The sequence below is a fragment of the Entelurus aequoreus genome, linkage group LG07, assembly GCF_033978785.1.
Source record: "Entelurus aequoreus isolate RoL-2023_Sb linkage group LG07, RoL_Eaeq_v1.1, whole genome shotgun sequence".
NCBI lineage: Eukaryota > Metazoa > Chordata > Actinopteri > Syngnathiformes > Syngnathidae > Entelurus > Entelurus aequoreus.
In genome coordinates this window covers 59468206-59493970 of record NC_084737.1, presented here as the reverse complement: position 1 = coordinate 59493970, position 25765 = coordinate 59468206, and the positions used below count along the sequence as shown (strand labels likewise).

General features: G+C 40.9%; 1 protein-coding gene across 2 annotated transcripts in view; it reads left to right on the top strand.

Moving 5' to 3' along the window:
- anos1a (anosmin 1a) overlaps positions 1 to 25765 on the top strand; it is a 43085-nt gene that overhangs the window by 3958 nt on the left and 13362 nt on the right. Inside the window, exons 3-7 of one of the 2 annotated variants that reach the window (XM_062052167.1) lie at positions 3397 to 3462; positions 3574 to 3796; positions 15468 to 15652; positions 15743 to 15872; positions 19059 to 19258. In XM_062052167.1, coding sequence (XP_061908151.1) covers positions 3397 to 3462; positions 3574 to 3796; positions 15468 to 15652; positions 15743 to 15872; positions 19059 to 19258 — 804 coding nt within the window. The remainder of the gene's footprint in view (positions 1 to 3396; positions 3463 to 3573; positions 3797 to 15467; positions 15653 to 15742; positions 15873 to 19058; positions 19259 to 25765) is intronic. The other variant, XM_062052168.1, reaches the window with a different exon arrangement.

The following is a 25765-nucleotide window of genomic DNA, read 5'->3' as shown; positions in this document are numbered from 1 at the left end:
GAACATCCTTCAATCATTTGTGGCAGTTATGGGTTACCTTGAATGGCTTCCAGTATCTTCCAATTTGTCAATACACCAATCAGCAGATGTCCTGTTATCATGGCTCCGAATAGGTAGATGTCTTCAACATCCTCGACTGCATGCCGCACTCCACTTCTCCCATGAGTCCACTTTGTGTCTATAACAACCATTCCGTCAGGGCAGGCAAGTTCCTAAGCTTCTCATTGAGAAGATTTTGTCATTTTTGTTGAGAGGCCAGTCGATCAATTCCATTGTTTAGATTTTAAAGAGCAGTGCAAAAAAAGGCTCCAAGAAATATGTTGAAGAGGTTCATTTAGCCTACTAATGTGTATTTATAAATGGTTGATTTATATAGACTAGTAAGGTTGCAGAAGCAAGAAAGCCGAAACTTGTCAGGTACAAAACTTTACCTTACTAGCCTATATAAATCAACCATTTATAAAAGGCTCCAAGAAAGTTAAGAAAAGACAAGACGAAAGAAGCAAAAGCAAGAGAAGTTGAAAACCAAGCAAGAGGGAAGGAAAGCGCCCGCTTTTGGTGAGAGCCATAGAGAAATTTGCCAAAACAGTACGATGATTGCACGTAAAGTACTGTAAAACCATGCAGATTATATTTGTACATTCTCTATTTACTGTATTGCTGCTGGTTTTTGGCAATGATTATGACCATTTGATGTGTTTTACTTTATTTTATTTTATATTGGTGAAGTTATTACTTACAGTGGGTATCCTTTTATCTATTTTGTTGAAATAATCTAAATTACTATTCTGTTTAACTTGTATTCCAAAAAAATTATGTCAAAATAAATGTAATATTTAAAATAATTAAAAATTCCTTTTTAGGTACCCATTCAGGAATTACTTAACACCAGTGCTGTTTCAAATGTACTGATAATATTCAAACCATACCCAACCCTGATTACAACTGATTGTACAAATACTTCTGGACTGATCTCAACAATTGCAGTGACTTTATTTCAAGGGGGCGCAGCCACAATCTTTTGCCAGAGCTTGCAGCAATGGACAGCATGAGAAATGGCAGCGTCACTCTGAATTAGTGTGGCAATTTTCTTTGGAGGCTTGCAAGGGTAGATGGAAGATGGCAGACCAAGCGCCGGAATGTCAAGTTGATGTTGATGTGCACGTAGTCTACTTTAGCTCTAACTGTGTAAAACTGGCTATTAAGTTTCTTAGACAACAACTGCAAAGCAGGGGTGGGCAATACTGCTACTGGATCGACACCAAAATGGTAATACATTCATTATTATTAAATATTTTAGTATCATTAATCATATGAATAATGATTTATTAAGATTTATTATGTTACTAATAAATACAAGCAATTACTGTATTAGCTGACAACACAAAAAGCTAATGCACATGCGTGTGTTACGTCATTTTATGGTAAAACACAGAAGAGGGCTGGGTATAATGCTTACAACATAAAGTTAGCACCCTCTATGATTCTGCATAAAGGCTGCAAACAGCATCTTTCAAAGCAAATGGGAGAATAGGGCCCTTAGTGCATAACAATTCCAGCAGACATCAATAATTAATATACAAATTCTGGAAATGTACAATGGCGTTAATCCTAAATTAATCCTGCATGTAAAAGTCCAAATGTTGTCAAAAAAGTTACAACCTGCTTGTGTTGTAATGTTGATGTGGTGGGTATTGAGGAAAAGTTATGTTGCTTGTATGGACAGCAGCAGAGAAACGTGTCTGCGAGTTTAAAACTGAGCACTTATGTTAAAGGCCTACTGAAATGATTTTTTTTTTTTAGACGGGGATAGCAGATCCATTCTATGTGTCATACTTGATCATTTCGCGATATTGCCATATTTTTGCTGAAAAGATTTAGTAGAGAACATCGACGATAAAGTTCGCAACTTTTGGTCGCTGATAAAAAAAAGCCTTGCCCCTACCGGAAGTAGCGTGACGTCACAGGTTGAAAGACTCCTCACATTTCCCCATTGTTTACACCAGCAGCGAGAGCGATTCGGACCAAGAAAGCGACGATTACCCCATTAATTTGAGCCAGGATGAAAGATTCGTGGATGAGGAACGGGAGAGTGAAGGACTGGAGTGCAGTGCAGGACGCATCTTTTTTCGCTCTGACCGTAACTTAGGTACAAGCTGGCTTGTATTTTAAACCACCTCGGATACTATATCCTCTTGAAAATGAGAGTCGAAAACGCGAAATGGACATTCACAGTGACTTTTATCTCCACGACAATACATCGGCTAAGCACTTTAGCTACGGAGCTAACGTGATAGCATCGGGCTTAACTGCAGATAGAAACAAAAGAAATAAACCCCTGACTGGAAGGCTAGACAGAAAATCAACAATACTATTAAACCATGGACCTGTAACTACACGGTTAATGCTTTCCAGCCTGGCGAAGCTTAACAATGCTGTTGCTAATGACGCCATTGAAGCTAACTTAGCAACGGGACCTCACAGAGCTATGCTAAAAACATTAGCTATCCACCTACGCCAGCAAGCCCTCATCTGCTCATCAACACCCGTGCTCACCTGCGTTCCAGCGATCGACGGAGCGACGAAGGACTTCACCCGATCATCAATGCGGTGGGCGGCTAGCGTTGGATAGCGCGTCTGCTATCCAAGTCAAAGTCCTCCTGGTTGTGTTGCTGCAGCCAGCCGCTAATACACCGATCCCACCTACAACTTTCTTCTTAGCAGTTTTCATTGTTCAATAAACAAATTGCAAAAGATTCACCAACACAGATGTCCAGAATACTGTGGAATTTTGCGATGAAAACCGAGTTTTTTGTATTGGATACAATGTGTCCGCATACTTCCGTTTCAACGATTGACGTCACGCGCATACGTCATCATACATAGACGTTTTCAACCGGAAGTTTCGTGGGAAATTTAAAATTGCACTTCATAAGTTAACCGGGTCGTATTGGCATGTGTTGCAATGTTAAGATGTCATCATTAATATAGAAACTATCAGACTGCGTGGTCGGTAGTAGTGGGTTTCAGTAGGCCTTTAAGCATGCTCACTGTGTAATGGAATGGAATAGTGTTTAAGAAGAGCCTCAGACTGTCAGGAAATTACATCAATTACAATACATACCTAAGCAATGTCTCCTTCAAGGGATTGCGGTCTATGGCTGAGCATTCAAAATGAGGCACCAGTATGTGCTATCTACTGTATTGGTTACTACTGTTTACGTTGGCACCGGTGACATTATGATATTGAGTTTTTGGTATCTATATCGCTTCACTGCTTGGTCGCAACGTAACTGTGAAAATATGGTGCAAAATCCTTTTCCTTGAGTATTATCAGAGAAATATAAAGAACCAATAAACATGTCAACATTGTGGGCTTTCTGACAACTTCCACAGTGTTTGGAGCCGTGTAAAAACTCTGGGTTTATGAAAAAGAAGAAGAATTGCAGAGAACTGTGTGAGGTAGACACTGCAACACACTTACGTGCATCATAATACTGTATTAATGTTATATGCATTGGATTTAAAGGGAGTGAAATTGAAATGCATTTACCGCAACATCTATCTATTTAGAGGTTGTTTCCAAAAAAGCACTGGGAGTGTTTGGCCAGCTGTCAGTTCCTTGTGTCAGTGATGGAACTGAAGCAAGGTGATTGTCCTCCTCCGGACTGGGCCACTGGCTTTGCGGCCGCCTGTGTCGAGAGCTGTGATTATGACACAGAATGTCCAGCTCAGAAGAAGTGCTGCTCCAACAGCTGTGGCCACACATGCCAGACTCCTAAAGATCTCTACAAAGGTAAGGATGACAAGAAACTAACACTCAGAGGCGGTGTAAACAACACACATCCAGTTCGCATGTGCTTAAGTAAAAAATGGTGAGCAACTGGTGCGCATTCTCCCCCTTGACTTAAGTCTGTTTCTGAGCGCCTTAAACCAAGATGCACACTTTGGGTGGAACAAGCCTTAAATAAGATGAGAGACTTAAGTAGACTTAAGTACTTTTGTTTTTATGCACCTCTGAGGCTGGAATAACATTTCTAGATCACTGCAGGATTCAGCCAGTAAGGTGGTGTCATATGCCTATCTTAGATGATTGATATTCAAACCCCCTATTTTGACTCTGATTGCCTCACATTCATCCAAAGCTTTGCTCATTATATCTTCTGCATATAGGTTAAATAGAAGGGGTGCTAGTATACATCATTGTGTGCTAAGGCGGGCCTATACTTAAATGTGAAAAAAAAAACAGATAATGACAACAGAAAACATTAGAGAGTTCAAGTTGGATCAAGAATACAAAGACGCATGAGGTGGGTGGGGTCGGGGTGGTCGGGGGCGGGGTTAAGGGGGAGGAGTATATTTATAGCTAGAATTCACTGAAATTCAAGTATTTCTTATATATATATATATATATATATATATATATATATATATATATATATATATATATATATATATATATATATATATATATATATATATATATATATATATATATCATGAGGGAACTCTCCTGAAGGAATCAATAAAGTACTATCTATCTATCTATCTATCTATCTATCTATATATATATATATATATATATATATATATATATATATATATATATATATATATATATATATATATATATATATATATATATATTTATATATATATATATATATATATATATATATTTATATATATATATATATATATATATATACATAAAATAAATACTTGACTTTCAGTGAATTCTCGCTATATATGTATATATGTATTCTATTATATATATACATATAAATTAAATAAATACAGTGAATTCTCGCTATATATGTATATATGTATTTTATTATATATATATATATATATATATATATATATATATCATACTTGCCAACCTTGAGACCTCCAATATCGGGAGGTGGGGGGGGGCGTGGTTAGGGGCGTGGTTAAGAGGTATATTTAAGAGTATATTTACAGCTAGAATTCACCAACTCAAGTATTTCATATATATATATATATATATATATATATATATATATATATATATATATATATATATATATATATATATATATATATATATATATATATACATATATATATATATATATATATAAATACTTGACTTTCAGTGAATTCTAGCTATCTATCTATCTATCTATCTATATATATATATATATATATATATATATATATATATATATATATATATATATATATATATATATATATATATATATATATATATATATATATATATATATATATATATGTGTGACGGTCCACAACTGTATGTGGCAAAATGCAGCTCCACACTGCTGTCGCTTCAACATATTACTGGCACCAGGTGGATTATGAATTTCTTTTATTACAGTGTCCTGCAAAACAGTGCAAATAGTGAGACTGTGAGTCCACTTGGGTCACGGGATTATCAATCACAGTTCTGAGCACTTCCCGCAGGTAAAGTACATACCACTTCTCACCAGCAACAGGCGCTGTTGCAACACTTCATTCATAATTTAATCAAGCATAATGAACGTCTGTTTCTACACAGTTATATACATATATATATATATATATATATATATATATATATATATATATATATATATATATATATATATATATATATATATATATATATATATATATATATATTGTGACAGTTTGACCCCACACTGTCACTGTTTGACCTTTGGACTTCCTCACAAACCGTGCACATTTGTTGGGAAGCTCAACATGGACAAACTACAAACATTCAATCTTGTTAGCTAGTGAAAAGCATGTGCTCAACAAACAAATTGTTACCTGTCACCCACCATGGCTCTGAACAGTTGACTAAAAGAGTCAGGGTGGGGTTGAGGGCTTTATATAGGTGAACACACCTGCATTCACTAATTAGGCCAAATTTGGGTCAAACCATGATTATCAAAAGCTGGGTATTACAGAAGGACACTGGACATTTGAAAGTTGTGTTGTCTAAAGCCTGAATATACTGTGTACAAAAATGACTGCTCTACACATGCAAAAGTACTATGTGAATACTTTTTAGACATGTGATGCTTATTTATGGTGTAATTTCCAAAATAACTGTTTTCTTAATTCCCCCTGTCAAATTGGTCCCAGCTAGTGGGCGGAGCTATGGGCTATTTAAGTTGGAAAATGCCGTTTTTCTGACAGTCTGCTGTTGGTCACTGCCAGAGGAGGTTCTCTGTCCTGAGCAGGAGTTTCGATCTTCATGCATCATCTACTGAGATTGTAGGTGCTTTGTTTTCCTGTCATTGTTCACCTTTTGACACTTTTTGGGATTTCAATAAATGTTTGTAAACTGTTACCAACTGCGTGCCTTGCCATCCTTGATTTGAAAGTCTGGTTTGCAACGGTTACATTACCTTCACCCGAGGCGGGGTGTGACATATGGTGGCAGTGGTGGGATGGCAAGCCGCAGAGTTTACAACAAATCTGGCAGAGGGCAGGCCAGAACTGGTTTGAGATCCCAAGTGTCGAAGGTGGCAATGACAGAGGAGACTGATGAGATGGCTGGTCGAGGGGCCACGGCGATGAGGCTGGACCGGACGACTATGGCTGAGGAGCGTGAAGTTGGATGGAACACAGAGGAGTCTGAAGAAGACGTCAAAGGTTTTGAGAACTCTGGGGCTAGGCGTAAGCAGCATAGGAAGGGTTCTGGGAAGGCTAGGTGGTCTGCTGAGCCACCAAAGACTGAAAGAGTGCTAAGTGAACCTACCCTGGTTAACATGTTCCAAGACTTTTTGATTGGACAGCAACGTAGGGAAGCTATCATAGTCTGTGAACTCCAGGAGTTAAAAAATGTCTGTACAAGGCCTAGCCTAGATCACTCACTCACTAACCAAAATGCTAACCGTACTACTGATGATAGTCGTTATGAGCAGTTGCCCAAACCCAGAACTCGCCCACAGCCAACTCCTAGTCCTCAAGCGTCGCCGTCCAGAGATTCCTTGCCACCTGACCATCATCTCCGACAAGGCCCAAAGATGCTCCCGTTCCAGAAGGGTGAGGACATCGAAAACTTTCTTGTCCGCTTCGAGCGCATCGCTCGCACCTGGGGCTGGCCTCAGTCTGACTGGGCCTGCCGACTTGTTCCACTCTTGACCGGCAAAGCTCTGGATGCCTATTCTGCGATGGAGGAAGATGCTTCCAACGTCTATACTGACCTTAAAGAAGCCCTCCTTGCTAAGTTTGATATCTCTCCTGAGACTTATAGACTCCAGTTCCGGTCAACCTACATTCCCCCTGGTGAATCTCCCAAGGAGACTTACAACAGACTCAAAGGTCTCTACAGAAGATGGATCAAGCCAGAGCAGCATTCCAAAGAAGACATTGCAGAGCTCTTCATTCTGGAGCAAATGCTTCGCATGCTGCCCAACGAAATGAAGACTTGGGTGAAGGAACATGAGCCAGAAGACGGACTTACTGTTGCTAAACTTGCAGGCCAGTACTTGAATGCTCGTAAAGGACTCCGAATGCCAAGGCAGCAGAACAACCGTGTAGCAGCCCAAGGTGCAGCCGACCTGTCACACCAAAGAGGTGTGCAGAAAGCAGGTGGTTATAGCACCTCAGGGGACAACAGACTGCTCCCGAGACAGAGTCCAGTGAAGGATCTCATCTGCTACCACTGCCAACAGCCAGGGCATCGAGCCCCAGTCTGCCCCTTGAAAGGTCCCAAGCTGTCCAGCTTCTGTCATGTTCCCCATCCATCTGTCCCAGCTTCAGTCATGGCACCTGCTCTTGCACCCAATTCTGAACCTGAGGCCAAACCTATCATGGTGCCAGCTTGTGTTAATGGCCGTCCAGTGCAAGCATTGTTGGACACAGGTAGCTCCATGACACTGTTGAACCATTCTTTTGTGTCACTTGGTAATCTTGACTATCAGCATGCCACAGCCATTCAATGTGTCCATGGTGATCAAAGAATATATCCCGTGGCTGATGTGACCATCGTCATCGATGACCAGGCTTTCTTGCTCCGTGTGGGGGTTCTTGATCACATGCCCCATGACATGATCTTGGGCAGAGACTTGCCTATTCTGCATGATCTTGTTCATCAGACACACACGCAGAAAGTGAAGTCCAGTTTTATTCCAGCCATTCAAGAGGCTTATCCAGTACTCACCCGTGCCCAGACAGCCAAGATAGGGCTGGAGCCTCTTCCTGACTTGGACCCTTCTCTATGCCAGGGTGGTCAGAAGGGCCCGCCCAAAAGTAAGAGCCAGCGCCGCCTGGAGAAAATCCAAGGTACTCCACTGTTGGGTAATGTGTCAAGCTTGAAACCTGATGAAGAGTGGCAAGTACCTGAAGACATCCGAGAGCTACAGAGAGCTGACGTCTCACTGGCTCCCCTGCTGGCTAAGATGAAAGATGCAAACATCCCCTTGCAGCCAAACCAGGGTGAAAAGTATGTCTTGGAGGATGGAGTTCTGTATGTAGCAGATCAGTCAGAGAATCGCTTGGTGGTCCCTACCTGCTGTAGGCCCCTTGTACTGCATCTTGCTCATTCCATACCTTGGGCTGGTCATCTTGGGCAAGACAAGACTCTTGCTCGAGTCAAAGCTCGCTTCTTTTGGCCTTTAATGGTCAAAGATGTTATTGAGTACTGTCAAACCTGTCTACAGTGCCAGAAGACCTCTCCGAGACGACCTGAGAAAGCCCCACTACTCCCTCTTCCTCTCATTGATGTTCCTTTCCGGAGGATTGCAATGGATATCGTTGGACCCCTGGAGAAAAGCAGTGGAGGCCATGAATACATCCTTGTCCTCTGTGACTATGCCACCAGATTTCCCGAGGCCTTCCCACTAAGGAGTATCAAGACTCCGAAAGTCATCTCTGCACTTGTACAATTCTTCTCACGAGTAGGAATTCCAGATGAAATAATCACGGATCAAGGAACCAACTTCACCTCAAAGCTCATGAAGCAGCTTCACAAACAACTTGGAATTACTGGCATTCGCACCACCCCCTATCATCCACAAACTGACGGGTTGGTGGAACGCTTCAACCAAACCCTGAAGTCCATGCTGAGGAAGTTTGTAGACGACACCGGTCGAGACTGGGAGAAATGGCTTCCCTTCTTGCTCTTTGCCTATCGAGAGGTACCCCAAGCCTCTACCGGGTTTTCGCCTTTTGAGCTTCTTTATGGGTTCCCTGTTCAAGGCCCCTTGGACCTCTTGAAGAAATCCTGGGAATCCAAACCACCTGCACCACAAGGGGTACTTTCTTATGTGCTGCAGATGCGAGACCGGCTGGAGCAATACAGAGCCAAGGCAAGAGAAAATCTTGGAAAGGCCCAGATGAAACAGAAGACCTGGTATGACCAAAAAGCACGTCACAGGGTGCTATACCCAGGTCAAAAGGTCATGCTCTTGCTTCCAACCTCAAGCCATAAACTGCTGGCCCAATGGCAAGGTCCTTACTCCGTGGTCAGACAAGCTGGTCCAGTCACCTATGAGATCTCACATCCGGATAAAGGAAAGGCATCCCAAGTGTACCACATCAACCTTCTGAAGGAATGGAAGGAGAGGAAATCCTCTGTGGAAGGAAAGGATGTCCAGGCCAGTCAAGTACCTACTCAAAGCAAGAAGTTGCAAGAGAAAAAGGTGATGCTGGCACGGGAAGTGGAAATGGAGGATGATGTGGAGGAGACAGATCTGTCCATGCTCACTACACCACAGAAACCTGATGTAAGCCACTTGTCTGCACAATCTGCCCTTAAACTATTGCAAGTGTGTGAAGAATTCCCAGTATTGTTCAGTGGAAAGCCCGGAAGGACTCCACTAATTGAACATGTCATTCACTTAAAAAACCCAACACCTATCCGTCAGCGCCCATACAGAGTGCCTGAGCGGATGGTGGAGCCCCTCAACCATGAAATCCAAACCATGCTGGATCTAGGAGTGATTGAACCCTCAAACAGTGAGTGGTGTAACCCCATTGTCCTCGTTCCTAAAAAAGACAACACGATACGAGTTTGTAATGACCTACGCAAAGTGAATGCCGTTTCTAAATTTGATGCTTATCCTATGCCACGTATTGATGAACTTCTTGAGAAGCTCGGCAAAGCTGTGTTCATCACCACCCTTGACCTGTGTAAGGGATACTGGCAAGTCCCTTTAAAGAAGGAGTCTAGGGAGTACACTGCCTTCCGTGGACCAAAGGGTCTCTATCATTACACAGTGATGCCGTTCGGACTCCACGGAGCCCCCGCAACCTTTCAGCGGCTAATGGATCGCGCTCTGCAGGGGTGTGGCCAGTTCTCTGCTGCCTATCTTGATGATGTGGTGGTTTTCAGCACTTCCTGGAAAGACCACCTCTCTCACCTGCGTCAAGTCCTGCTCCGGATCCATTCTGCTGGGCTCACTCTTAACACCCAGAAATGTGAGTGGGCCAAAACTGAGGTGTGCTACCTAGGTTACCATCTTGGCAACGGGCAGATACGCCCTCAGGTGGACAAGGTGAAGGCTATCCAAGACAGTCCTAGACCGCGGACAAAGAAGCAGGTCCGGTCATTCTTGGGGCTTTCTGGGTGGTACAGAAGATTTGTGCCCCACTTCTCTACCATCACAGCTCCTCTTGTCGAGCTGACTACCAAAGCATCCTCTAATCCAGTCAAATGGACAGAAAAATGTGAAACTGCCTTCACAAAGGTCAAAGCTATTCTATGCTCTTTCCCGGTCTTACAAAGTCCTGACTTCAACCAGCGATTCCTTGTTCAAGTTGATGCCTCCGGTGTGGGCCTTGGAGCCGTCCTAGCCCAAGGAAAGGAGGGCGAGGAACAACCGCTTCTATATCTGAGCCGTAAACTGCATCCCAGAGAAACTAGGTACTCTGCCATCGAAAAGGAATGTCTTGCCATCAAGTGGGCATTGGACAGCCTACGTTATTACCTTCTGGGACGGACCTTTGATCTGGAAACGGACCACAGAGCATTGAGCTGGATCAACTCCATGAGGGATAAGAACTCCCGTGTCACCAGATGGTACTTGGCGTTACAGCCCTTTTGCTTCAATATCACACATCGAGCTGGCAAAACTAACTTGCTAGCTGATTACCTGTCTCGTCTCCCTGAACTTGCTGTCGCTGGAGAGGAGGGAGGTAATGTGACAGTTTGACCCCACACTGTCACTGTTTGACCTTTGGACTTCCTCACAAACCGTGCACATTTGTTGGGAAGCTCAACATGGACAAACTACAAACATTCAATCTTGTTAGCTAGTGAAAAGCATGTGCTCAACAAACAAATTGTTACCTGTCACCCACCATGGCTCTGAACAGTTGACTAAAAGAGTCAGGGTGGGGTTGAGGGCTTTATATAGGTGAACACACCTGCATTCACTAATTAGGCCAAATTTGGGTCAAACCATGATTATCAAAAGCTGGGTATTACAGAAGGACACTGGACATTTGAAAGTTGTGTTGTCTAAAGCCTGAATATACTGTGTACAAAAATGACTGCTCTACACATGCAAAAGTACTATGTGAATACTTTTTAGACATGTGATGCTTATTTATGGTGTAATTTCCAAAATAACTGTTTTCTTAATTCCCCCTGTCAAATTGGTCCCAGCTAGTGGGCGGAGCTATGGGCTATTTAAGTTGGAAAATGCCGTTTTTCTGACAGTCTGCTGTTGGTCACTGCCAGAGGAGGTTCTCTGTCCTGAGCAGGAGTTTCGATCTTCATGCATCATCTACTGAGATTGTAGGTGCTTTGTTTTCCTGTCATTGTTCACCCTTTGACACTTTTTGGGATTTCAATAAATGTTTGTAAACTGTTACCAACTGCGTGCCTTGCCATCCTTGATTTGAAAGTCTGGTTTGCAACGGTTACATTACCTTCACCCGAGGCGGGGTGTGACATATATATATATATATATATATATATATATATATATATATATATATATATATATATATATATATATATATATATATATATATATATATATATATATATATATATATATATATATATATATATATATGTATGTATATATGTATGTATATATATATATATATATATATATATATATATATATATATATATATATATTGATTTTATTGTATAAATAAAAGAAATACTTGAATTTTAGTGTTCATTTATTTACACATACACACACACACACACACACACACACACACACACACACACACACACACACACACACACACACACTCATCTACTCATTGTTGTACTTGAAAATACAATGCTTTGTTAAGGGTTGAATTGTCCATCCTCTTTCTATTCTCTGTCACTATTTTTCTAACCATGCTGAACACCCTCTCTGATGATGCATTGCTGTGTGGCACGCACAAAAGTGCTTTCATCAAATGCACGAGAGTGTGGAATCTTCCATCTCTCCCTAGCATGGCCCAAAACCGGTCAATCCTTGCTTCCTGGGGAAGTTCTTCCCTGGCAAGCAATTGGTACTCCAGTACTTGTACCCGGAGGCTGGTCAGGTCCAATCGCAGCTGCGGCAGACTTTTTTTTGGGGGGGGGTGTGTGTGGCCTCCAGCTCCGGCTGAATACCGGGAGTTTGTCGGGAGAAAATCTCTGTCGGGAGGTTGTCGGGAGAGGCGCTGAATATCGGGATTCTCCCGCTAAAAACGGGAGGGTTGGCAAGTATGATATATATATTAGGGATGTCCGATATTATCGGCCGATATATGCGTTAAAATGTAATATCGGAAATTATCGGTATCGTTTTTTTTATTATCGGTATCGTTTTTTAAAAAAAAAAAAAAAATTTTTTTTTATTAAATCAACATAAAAAACACAAGATACACTTACAATTAGTGCACCAACCCAAAAAACCTCCCTCCCCCATTTACACTCACACAAAAGGGTTGTTTCTTTCTGTTATTAATATTCTGGTTCCTACATTATATATCAATATATATCAATACAGTCTGCATGGGATACAGTCCGTAAGCACACATGATTGTGCGTGCTGCTGGTCCACTAATAGTACTAACCTTTAACAGTTAATTTTACTAATTTTCATTCATTACTAGTTTCTATGTAACTGTTTTTATATTGTTGTACTTTCTTTTTTATTCAAGAAAATGTTTTTAATTTATTTATCTTATTTTACTAATTTAAAAAAAAAGTATGTTATCTTCACCATACCTGGTTGTCCAAATTAGGCATAATAATGTGTTAATACCACGACTGCATATATCGGTTGATATCGGTATCGGTTGATATCGGTATCGGTAATTAAAGAGTTGGACAATATCGGAATATCGCATATCGGCAAAATCCATTATCGGACATCCCTAATATATATATATATATATATATACATATAATTAAAATAAATACTTGAATTTCAGTGTTCATTTATGTACACGTATACACACATAACACTCCTCTACTCATTGTTGTATTTGAAAGTGCAATGCTTTGCAGCCAGTAGCACAGCCTTTGAAGGAGCATAGGTATGGGCAGTGTAATATTCTGGGTTGGAGTCAATAACCAGGCGAGGTGATGAAGTTACGTCTCTTTACTTCATACTTCAGAACCGACTCCCACACTTGCCGTCAGGGTGCGCAATACAACGTAAACTGTTGGCCGACCAAAAAGTTACCACAGAACCCAACATTCACCAGGAGATGGCAACAAACAACTTAGATCACTCTATTACAGGCAGCATCTGTGAAATGTAATTTGCAGGAAAGGAGTGAGTTTAGGGTTGAATTGTCCATCCTCGTTCTATTCTCTGTCACTTGTCTACGCCATGACTATGTCTTCTTCATTCTTCTGCTTCGTCTCCTTCTTGTTGTGTGTGCAGTTGTGCACTCGCCAAAAGCCGTAGATGTTATTACGTGACTCTGTTTATATGAAGGAAAAGCGGACGTGACGACAGGCTATCTTCACTCAGGTCCCCACGGACCTGGAGGGGGTGTGCCTTAAGTCCAGCTGGAAATTTGGAGAAATTCGGGAGAATGGTTGTCCCGGGAGATTTTCAGGAGGGGTACTGAAGTTCGGGAGTCTCCAGGAAAATTCGGGAGGGTTGGCAAGTAGTGCAGTCGTTCTGTTCCTAGGCAGTAAAATATATGAAGACGGTGGGTGTTCAAAGGAAATCCAAAGATTAGCAATGGCCAGAGCATCACTGATTAAACTGAATAATATGCTCAAGAGCAACCACATTCTTCTAAGCACCAAGATCTAAATGATAGAGACTTTAATATTCCCAATAGCAACTCATGGATGTGAAAGTTCTACAATGAAAAAACAAGACTCACAAAAATACTTGCCTTTGAGTTATGGTGTTGGCACAGAATCTTAAAAATTCCATGGACGAAACAAATCTCAAATAAAGAAGTGCTAGAGAAATTTAAACCAAGCATTTCATTATTAAACAGGATCATTAAACAACAGCTAAGTTACTTTGGCCATATCAGGAGAAGAAACAACATCATGTTTGGAAAATGTGAGGGGAAACGTCATTATGGAATGACATTAGCTGAGCTAAGAGGTCGAGTGGTGAAAAGAACAGAGTGGAGAAGATTGGTGCATGATATCATCCAAGGTCGACATTGACAAGACAGAACCTAAGAAAAAGAAGAGGGTAGAATAAATTTAGCGCCCCAAAATGGTGAAACGTTATATCGCACTTGAAGTTTGGATGCAGTGTACACCACACATGATACGATGATAAGAGAAAACTTCCATGAAACTGTCAAATCTATTCTGATCGCCGCAATTGAGACACCTGGAAACATCCATTGAGATGAGAATAAAAGCACTATATTGCCACTCTAAATTAACTATCAAAAGTACAATTTTTGTCTTGCGAGTTTGACCGCAGTGGAAGGGGACCGCACGTACAGTATATCGGCTGTGTTTAAATGTCCTGAAACTAAAGGACATTATCATTGAACTATGAAACTAATAGACAATACATATTATAATGTAGCATCTGTCAATTGAATTCATTGATTTTTTGACAATTAACATCAAACTGTCGCACTTCCCTATGCAAGCACACACACACACACACACACACACACACACACACACACACACACACACACACACACACACACACACACACACACACTAACAGCTGTCTGCGAAGGGGTTATTATTAAAACAAGTATACAAAGTTGAAGCTGTTGTAACGTACAAAATATATCACCAGAGAGACACACTTACCATCACATGACAAGTATGGCCTGTATTGATACGGCCTTTTCAAATTTGAAGTGATATTGTTATTATGGATTTCAAAGACAATGACAAGTGTTAGGAAAAGTCCATGTCCACAATGTTCACACGGCCTAGAAAAAAAGACCTGCCTTCTTTTCAGACTTTTGCCTAACTTACCTTTTTGTCTTACGAATAAAAGGGTCGTGCGTTACTTCAAGCGCGTAAAAAAATAAATCAAATACATATCTTCCTTTGAATGCGTTACATAAACAAATGGGTCACAATCCTCTCCCAGGGGTTCCTTCCAAGCCAAGGAAGCAGCTTGGATTTGAGGAGGTATTCCCCGGCCAACTCGAGGTGCATTGGAACCCCAGAATCAACATGTCTGCTGAGCCTGTAGTCTACATCCTGCAGAAAAGGTGGAACTTTGGCATCCAACCCAGTGAAGATGCTGCTACGCCATGGCAAATAGTTGCAAATGTAAGTGTGCTACTGTAGTGGAAAAAGTGTGGATTTGCAGTTTTCCTGTTGTTGTTTTTTTCACCCAATACGTCACCTCATACTCCGTAGACCACAGAGCAGAGAGTCCGACTTTCTGACATTCGACCAGGCCGTTGGTACCAGTTCAGAGTTACAGCTGTCAACATGCACGGAACCAGAGGTTTCACCACTCCGAGTCGACACATATGCTCCAGCAGAGGTCAGGAACCTTCTAAATGTTTATAGGTTATTTTGTTCCAGACAGTCTATTATACGGTATCGTCTAATGCAGGGATGTCAAACCTACGGCCTGCAGGCTGAATCCCGCAAAATGAGCCTGCTAAGTATAAAAATTAGCTGCAATTTTTTAATGAAAGAAACTGCTGTTCTGGATGTCGCAATAGCAATTCCAGTGTAACCCACTTCACACTGTTTAAAGATGACGTGTCAGCTGATTTTAAGCACCCTCTGGATTGGCTGCCGCTACTCCAATCAGTGCAGGTGCAAGCAATCAGCTGCTCCTGTTGTGGCAGACTAATGTGGTAGCGACGCACAGTACCTTTTTTTTTTATTGTAAATTATCCATTCAACAGATGCAAAGACTTAAGCCAGTATGACCATCATCTTTATAGTTAGAATTCTGTGAAGCGCTTGCAATTTGTTGACGGCACGATGTGCACTCGGAACATTCTGAATGTTCACATTGGTTAAGTCTGTAGTTGTGTTACCTTTAATGTGGCTATTATGGTGTCATTTTGACAAAAGTTTTTTTTCATATCATAAGTGTAATATATGAATGATGATAAATTAATGTGTTGTGGCAGTTGCAGATGTCACCAATGCCGCAGTTTGAGGAAACAATCGGTTGCTTTTCCAAACACGTCTTTAATGAACTGCCAACATGAGAATGCTAAATAGGGAGTGCTTATAGTTTAATGGCTTTGTAAATACACTGAGACACAGTCTAAGTTCATTGTGTTCTTCATGGTGTTTTGAAACTCCACCAAATTTTCCTTTGAATTTTCAACTAACTTGAAGTGTTTTGCCAAGAGGATTGTTTATAATGTGTACATTTTCAGAATGTGCATGTTCTATTTTTGGCCAAAATAAGACAACATTTTTTATTTTGAAGTTGTCTTTATTTTAAAATTATTATGCCATGATTTTACCAGTCTGGCCTGCGTCAGGAGAGATTTTCCTCCATGCGGCCCTTGAGCTCAAATGAGTTTGACACACCTGGTTTAACGAGTCTGGATTAATTTGATGAGATAACAAGAGGAAACATTTGGAATATATATTTAAATTCCTTCCCCGAAAATGAAACCTATCCAGTTTCAGGTTGCGCGGCTGCGTGTCAAGTGTGCTTACTTTCAAACATGCTGACAATAATATATAATAATAATAATAATAATACCTGGGATTTATATAGCGCTTTTCTAAATACCCAAAGTCGCTTTACACGTGTGTGTGTGTGTGGGGTGGGGGTGGGGGGGTGGGGGTTGGGGGGGGGGAATTAAAACAACTTTATTAGGAAAAGAGACTAAGAAAAGAAAAAATAAATAAATAAATAAATAAACACCAAGGGCAGGGTCAGTTTGGAAAGGCTAATGTGAAGAGGTGAGTTTTTAGGGTGGTTTTGAAGGTAGGGAGGGAGGGGGCATCTCTGATGTGCCTGGGGAGAGTGTTCCAGAGAGAGGGGGCAGCCACAGAGAAGGCCCTGTCGCCCCAGGTTCGGCGCCTGGTCTTGGGGACCTCCAGGAGGCCAGCATCACTAGACCTGAGGGAACGGGACGGGACGTGTGGCTGGAGGAGGTCAGAGAGGTAGGGTGGAGCCAGGTTATGGAGTGCCTTGTAGGTGGTGAGGAGTATTTTAAAGGGGATTCTGTATTTGACAGGCAGCCAGTGGAGGTCATGAAGGACAGGTGTGATGTGCTCTCTGGAGCGGGTTCCGGTGAGCAGGCGGGCAGCGGAGTTCTGGACATATTGCAGTTTATTGAGGGTTTTGGAAGTGATGCCGTAGAGGATGCTGTTGCAATAGTCTACCCGGGATGAGATGAAGGCGTGGATGAGGGTTTCGGCAGCAGAGGGTGTGAGGGAGGGCCGGAGACGGGCAATGTTTCTGAGGTGGAAGAATGCAGTTTTGGTGATGTGGTTTACGCCTACTCCCGAAAGAAAGTCGGCCACGGCCATCTGCGCACCCGGTCTGTGGATCACTCTAAAATTGTAGGGTTGTAAAGCTAGATACCAACGGGTGATCCGCGCGTTGGCATCTCTCATGTGGTGGAGCCACTGGAGGGGTTTGTGGTTCGAGCAGAGGCTGAATGAGCACCCCAGGAGGTAGTATCGGAGGGCCCCGACCGCCCACCTGATGGCGAGGCACTCCCTCTCTACTGTGCTGTACCTGGCCTCCCTTTCCGATAGTTTCCGGCTGATGTACAGGATGGTTCGGTCGACGCCCTCCACCTGCTGAGACAAAACCGCTCCCAGTCCTCTGCCCGACGCGTCAGCCTGCAGACAAAACGGAAGAGAAAAATCAGGCATGTGCAGGACCGGCTCCTCGCAGAGGGCCTTCTTCAACCTCTTAAACGACTGCTGTCACTTCTCCGTCCACTGGACCAGATCTGGAGCACCCTTTCGGGTGAGGTCAGTGTCAGCAGCCCAGGCACGCTCAAGGGCGCGTGCATGGAAGCATGAGTAGCTGAAGCACGTGGCCAGACGCCCACATCATGACATGGGCTACATGGACTCTATCCCTCGGACTAAAGCACCAGCTAGCCTTTTTCAAGCGTGCACACGCTCATTCAAGCGCCAGAACCGATACCAGAGCTTCCTAAAGCTCAACTCCCGTGAGTTCCAGCACCCCTGCTGCTCAAGGCTCTCCCTCCATGACCTGTTGGTGCCACCCGTTCCTGCTTTTCACCAAAACAAAGCTATAGCGCCACCTGTTCCTGCTCATTGTCAAGGCAAGGCTCCAACGCCACCCGTTCAAGCGCCACGCCAGCTCAAAGTTCCCACGCCACCTGTTCTTCGTGTCTGTACGTTGTCTACTATCTTTGCATCTTGGGGTCACAACTGCCGCTATATGCGGCGCTATCGTAACACTGTCTTTCATTTATTTTATACATTACGTAAATGACAGCCAGTAACGAACAGCCAGGGTAATGCCACCTTTTAAAGAAATTCATAACCCTCATAATTATTACTATTTTATTCATATACCTAAAACACAATGCGCTTAATCACTGCTGTTACTCCTGAAACTTTTTTTTTTTCCGAAAATAAAATTCAGAATGGGTGCTTGAGCCCTATTGCCCTTGCCCCAGCCAAAATCCAAAGTATTCGTGTAACCCTTGCATTCCTTTGCTGTTAGGCATTACCATCACGAAATGTGTATCTTTTTATTCAGACCCGAGCCGCCCTCCAGCCCCGACTGAGTTGAGAGTGACCAACATGATGTTCACTGCAAGCAGTGCTGTACAGGTCCAACTCCAGTGGTGCATGCGAGGAGACCTCGATGTCCCTGTTCACTATTACAAGGTCAGCTGGACTTGGACTGGTCAAATCCCAGCTTCTTCCATGACCAAAAGGAAGAAAATAGTCAGAGAGGTAAGGGCTGATGTAACCACTTTGCTTCTAAAAAGGTCCAAATAATACACCAGTGTTGCTCATACATGAAGTTGTTCATGGTGGTCGTACATAAATACCTTTGGACTCCAACAAATAGATTGGGCGCTACGTGTTCACCCTCGCTCATAAACACACAGGGTTTCCCCTAAACCATACCATACCATACCAACTTTATTCATAAAGCCCTTTAAAAAATGCCAAGATACCTGTGGTGGTTGGGTTGTGGTTATGTATGGGCATGGTCACGTGACATCATCGAGTAATTTGTTGTCTTTGAAAAGGTTAACAAATATGTATATATACATTTAAAACAAGTCTGTTATTATTAATTAGCATTAACATATTTTTTATCCTTTTGCCATATTTTAAATTGTTGGTGCTTTTTTTCAAATGTACTTTGTTGAGATTTTTTCAAATGTTTACATTTGATTTTTAATGACTTTTTAAAATTTAAACAGCTAGAAGCAAATCTAGTATCTTCTTCTGTTATTATAAAATGTACTTGTGTTTAGAGACTTTACTTCTGTCCCTCGATGTCCCTGACAAAGAGAGCTGCAGCGTGCATGACGTCATACTTGCTTCGTGCTGTTGTTCTCTATATGGAAGTAGAATTGTCTCACATCAACTTATATATATCAATATGATATTAATACATATGCATATATTAATAAATATACAAATACAAATGTGATATACAAATAAATAAATAATTTGTATAAATAAATGTGTATTTGTAAATACATTTTTGAGATTTGAAAATATATACAAATAAAATGTATAAATATAAAAATGTGACATACAAATAAATCAAGAATTTGTATAATTAAACGTGTATTTGTAAATATATTTTTGAGATTTGAATATAAATATGCTTGATTTTGTATTTGTATTTGTATAGAATTTGCATACGGGGATCGCTTTTTTGCTTTTGTGTCTATGAGACATTCCTCTCACAAACCAGATGCACAAATACATGTGACCTACACACTCCCCTGAACAACCAGCAGAAGGCACTGCAGTCAGAGCGGTCTCGGTCACAGAGCATTATAAGCATTATATGCAAAATGCCCGGAGTTCTCTGCACAAAAACAATCCGCGTCTTTACAGAGAGAACGCACAACAGGCCTGAGCTTGCTAACGTTAGCGTTGTATTAGCTAATGTTAATTTATCCAGTTAATCTGAAAGACCGTGTTAGCTGCTTATTTTATTGTATCAATGCTGTTTAATGACCTTGTCCCGATGTAGTTACTGCGCTCATATCAGTGCAATGTGTGTCAAATCATCATCATATATCAATCATCATGACTCTCCCTAATGTTCCTCTGATTGGCTCGCCAGTGTCTGACCATGTCTATGACTGAGACCGCTCTGGCTGCAGTGCCCTCTGCTGGTTGTTCAGGGGAGTGTGTAGGTCACATTTTTTTGTGCGTCTGGTTTGTGGGAGGAATGTCTCATCGACACAAAAGCAAAAAAGCGATCCACATATGCAAATTCATTACAAATACAAATATAAAATCGAGCATATTTATATTAAAATCTCAAAAATATATTTACAAATACACGTTTATTTATATAAATTCTTGATTTATTTCTATGTCACATTTTTATATTTATACATTTTATTTGTATATATTTTCAAATCTCAAAAATATATTTACAAATACGCGTTTATTTAAACAAATTATTTATTTATTTGTATATCACATTTGTATTTGTATATTTATTAATATATGCATATGTATTAATATCATATTGATATATATAAGTTGATGTGAGACAATTCTACTTCCAAACCGTGAGACATTCTCTTCTTTAAAAGCCGCCACTGTCCTCTTAATATTTGCACCTTTTGTAAATGGCTGTCTGCAATATATATAAAAATCACGTCCACACCGCAGACATGTTGACAACACTCCTGGCAATGGTGTGAGTTTTGTTTACATCTGGTTTCAGTAGCGCGGTTTTCGGTGATCAAAGTCTTTTTCGGTGGTCAAAGTTTCGGTACATCCCTTGTCAATAGTGCGCAAATAATATCCATCCATCCATCCATTTTCTACCGCTTGTCCCTTTCAAATAATAGGCTATATATATATATATATATATATATATATATATATATATATATATATATATATATATATATATATATATATATATATATATATATATATATATATATATACTGTAACAACCAGCTAATGTTAATGTTTTATGTTCGTGTGGTTTGGATTTGATGTCAGTTTTTCCCATGTTTGCAAACACACCGTCCGTGCCTGAAAGGTGATTGTCGGAGAATGAGGAAGTTTGTTGTCTGTCCGGGGAAGCGAAGACTCACGAGACAAAAGTAAGGTAAAACCTGTTGGAATTGGGCCATTTGTTATCATAAGATTGGTAATAAAAGTTAATGATAGCGTCAGACTTTGTGCGATTTCTTCTGGGGGCTACAATATATTTTATTACTTTTATTTGTTTTCAAGTAAAAAACAGCAACCTTATTCTCAGGCGGCTATACAAATGCTATGCTGGCGCGCATTCAATTACATTAAGGGGGACACCCTGAACACTACTTTACGTGTACGTACGACGCACCATGGGCCTCATGTATTAAGACTTGTGTGGCGTTCCTACGAGCAAATTGTGTACACTCAAATCCAAAAAATGTACGCACCACAAAATTCAGATGTGCACACACACATTAATCCAAGCACGTTTCCTCTGTACATCCCAATCAATGTAGAATTGTGCACACATGCTGTCCACGCCTCCTTTTAAATATGAAAATCATATTTCAATTAGCCATGCTCTTGAGATTCCCCACTCTACACAGTCAGAAAACAAAAAAATTGAGCAAGATGGCTTTTTTTTTTACTCACAATGAGTTGGAGTTGCTTATTACTGGAGTGGAGGCGGGCAAAAATTTACAGTATTCTATGTTCACGTTTTGTGTAAAGAAGTGCATGAAAAATGTAAATTATTATTCATGTGAAATTTTACCCCAAATATAATTCTGGACACGTCATGCTCTGTCACGGATTACAATATATATATATATATATATATATATATATATATATATATATATATATATATATATATATATATATATATATATATATATATATATATATATATATATATATATATATATATATATATATATATATATATATATATATATATATATATATATATATATATATATATATATATATATATATATATATATATATATATATATATATATATATATATATATATATATATAAAATCCCTTTAGTTCCAGTGGCCTTTGTGGCGCGCGTGACTACGGCTTGAACTACAAAGCAGAAGGTTTTGAGTTAAAATCCATGTCGTAGTTGAGATAAGGTTTTTAAACTTCTGTGTTACTTATGTTACAATGGCTTAATATGCTAAACTTCAGCATAGAGATGAAAAAAAGTGTATTGTTCATTGTATTGCTCTACGTAATATTAGTTATATGGTAGTGGTACAACCATGATTTCAGCTTTCAAAGCTCCTCTTAGACCACCATTTTTTGACTTCGATATTTGTCATATCATGGTTACGGCCCTGCCTAAAATATAGGTTTATTGCATTTGTGCATTAAATATACGAGCGAATGATAATGTTTCCGGATGACATATACATATTTGTCATGTGATGCTTATATAGCAATAAGTGCTTTGCCACCAAAAGTTCAGGAACTTTACATTTCTGGAACATCTAGTTCCTGGAACTATTGGTTCCTGTAAAAGGGTGTGGTTTTGGGTTTCCTCCGCATTTCACAGTTCAGGGTAGTTTATACAAATTAGGTTGACGTATGGAGGAATTGTTTATATTTCTACACTAATACCATGTAAATATTCAGACAATATTGGGCAAGACACTTCACCCTTTGCCTCTGATGGCTGCTGGTTAGCGCCTTGCATGGCAGCTCCCGCCATCAGTGTGTGAATGTGTGTGTGAATGGGTGAATGTGGAAATACTGTCAAAGCGCTTTGAGTACCTTGAAGGTAGAAAAGCGCTATACAAGTACAACCCATTTATCATTTATAATATTAGGTCCTATTTCTTTTATTAAAGTGTAAGTAAATGAAATACAACACAAGAATATACAAAACCGTATGATTTAAAAGATAAAGTGTACCGAATTGTTCTTAAAAAGTCAGGCTTTTGTCCGCAGTGTCCAAAAGTCAGAAAGTCCCCCCCCGCCCCCGGTAAATGATAAATTCATGTAGGTCAGGTGAGTCCTTATGGTCAATTTCACCTGTAAATAACACTATATAGATAATAAATGTTAGTGTTTATCTCAGAGCGACGACACAAACACATTGGATTCAGTGTGAGCTAGCATTAGCATTCTGTTCACTCGGGTTGAGGCTAAAACTACAAAAATAACATGTCACCGACTATTTTTACAGCATGTAATGAAATAAATGGTAAATATTTGATGTGATTTACCTTCGTTCCACTCGTTTGATTACTTAATTTTACATTTACCCAATATAGTCAGAGTAGTAAGCAGCTGAATACTTTATATTCCTCTATAAATACGTTTAAAAGGGTCCATCCACTTCTTGTAGCTTCGCGTATTGAAATGAAGATTGTACAACATATTAGACAGCATTAGACTGCATATATATATATATATATATATATATATATATATATATATATATATATATATATATATATATATATATATATATATATATATCGGGCAGCACGGTGGTACAGGGGTTAGTGCATGTGCCTCACAATGCGAAGGTCCTGAGTACGATCACAGGCTCGGGGTCTTTCTGTGTGGAGTTTGCATGTTACTTCCGGGTACCCCGGCTTCCTCCCACCTCCAAAGATATGCACCTGGGGATAGGTTAATTGGCAACACTAAATTAGTGTGTGAATGTGAGTGTGAATGTTGTCTGTTTATCTGTGTTGATGGCGACTTGTCCAGGGTGTACCCCGCTTTCCGCCTGAGTGCAGCTGAGATAGGCTCCAGCACCCCCCGCGACACCGAAAGGGACAAGCGGTAGAAAATGGATGGATGGATGGATGGACTGCATATCGTTTAAAGACTATAGGGCTGACCCGCGACCCCAAAAGGGACAAGCGGTAGAAAAGGGATGGATGGACTATAGGGCTGAGTAAAAACACTGGAAGATAGTTCCACTGATCAGCGTTCAACACACAGATATCCCACAAAAGTTCCTGCATGTCGAACATTTTTTAAGTTCTTCTTTCACTATGTTGTATAAGAAATACACAAGAAACAAGAAATAAACAAGTCGCCGCGCATACTCTAATGGCAGTCGTGTGTTCGAAAACAACGTTTTTCGGAGCGCCCCTGACTGTGTTGAACCAGTCATCATTCGACAACAGTCGTCCTTTGAAAAATTCTCAGGACTTTCCAAAAGTCCCCCCTCGCTGGCAGGAACTAAAACAAATTCCTGAAGAACTAAATCTACCTGGTTAGTTTTTGGTGGAAACACAAGGGGAACTTTATTTAAAAGGAAAAGTTCCTGAAAAAGTTTCTGCGGTGAAAAAGGCCTAATGTGTTTGCAATCTCTCGGTCGTCCTCAGATGAGCCTTCCATTGCCGCTTCCAGTCATCCTGGTTCTCCATACATTCGGCCAGCTCATTGGTGCTCCTGCGTCTTTTTTGAGTAAATCCACAGATGTTACTGTGGGACGTCCTTATGACCAGTGCCCGTGTGTTTGTGTATGCGAGTCTCAGCTTTTTTGTGGCTCACCCTGAATATTCCAGCATACAGATTTTCATTGGTAACATGTGCGCCCTTGTTGATGTTAGCACAGAAGTCCAATAACACGAACACCACTCTGATTCAGATCGGGGAGGCCGTTCCTCCCAATCACGCCCCTCCAGGTTTCGCTGTTGCTGCCATCGGGGGAGTTGAAGTCACCCAGGGGGGATGATGCCCTGCAGCACTCCCCTCAGGGTCCCCAAGAAGGCCGGGCACGCCAACCTGCCATTTTGCGCATACGCTCAAACCATAGCCAGCACCCGTCCCCCGACCCGAAGGCGCAGGGAAATAACCCTTTAGTTCACCGGGGATTACTCCAACACACAGGCGCCAATGCACAAGCTCAGGCTCCTTCCCCACCACAGAGGTGAAGTTCCATGTCCCGACAACCAGATTTGGCTACTGAGGAGCGTCACCAAGGTATTCCCCTTCGACTGCTACCCAGTCCACATAAATGAGAGTCCACTGGGCGAGGTGCCGTTTCCTCGATTTTCTTTTCTAGAGTGTTTTGTACCGCTCTTAGTCTGACCCATCACCCCGGACCAGTTGCCTTGGGAAACCCTACCAGGGGCGTTTGGCCCCTGACAACTTAGCTCCTTGGATATATATTGGGTACTCAAACCTCTCCACCATGTTAAGGTGGTGATTTATGGAGGGGTAAACCTGTAATGTCCAAAACACAGTCCTTGGACAATTGTATAAATAAAATAAACACAAATACCCA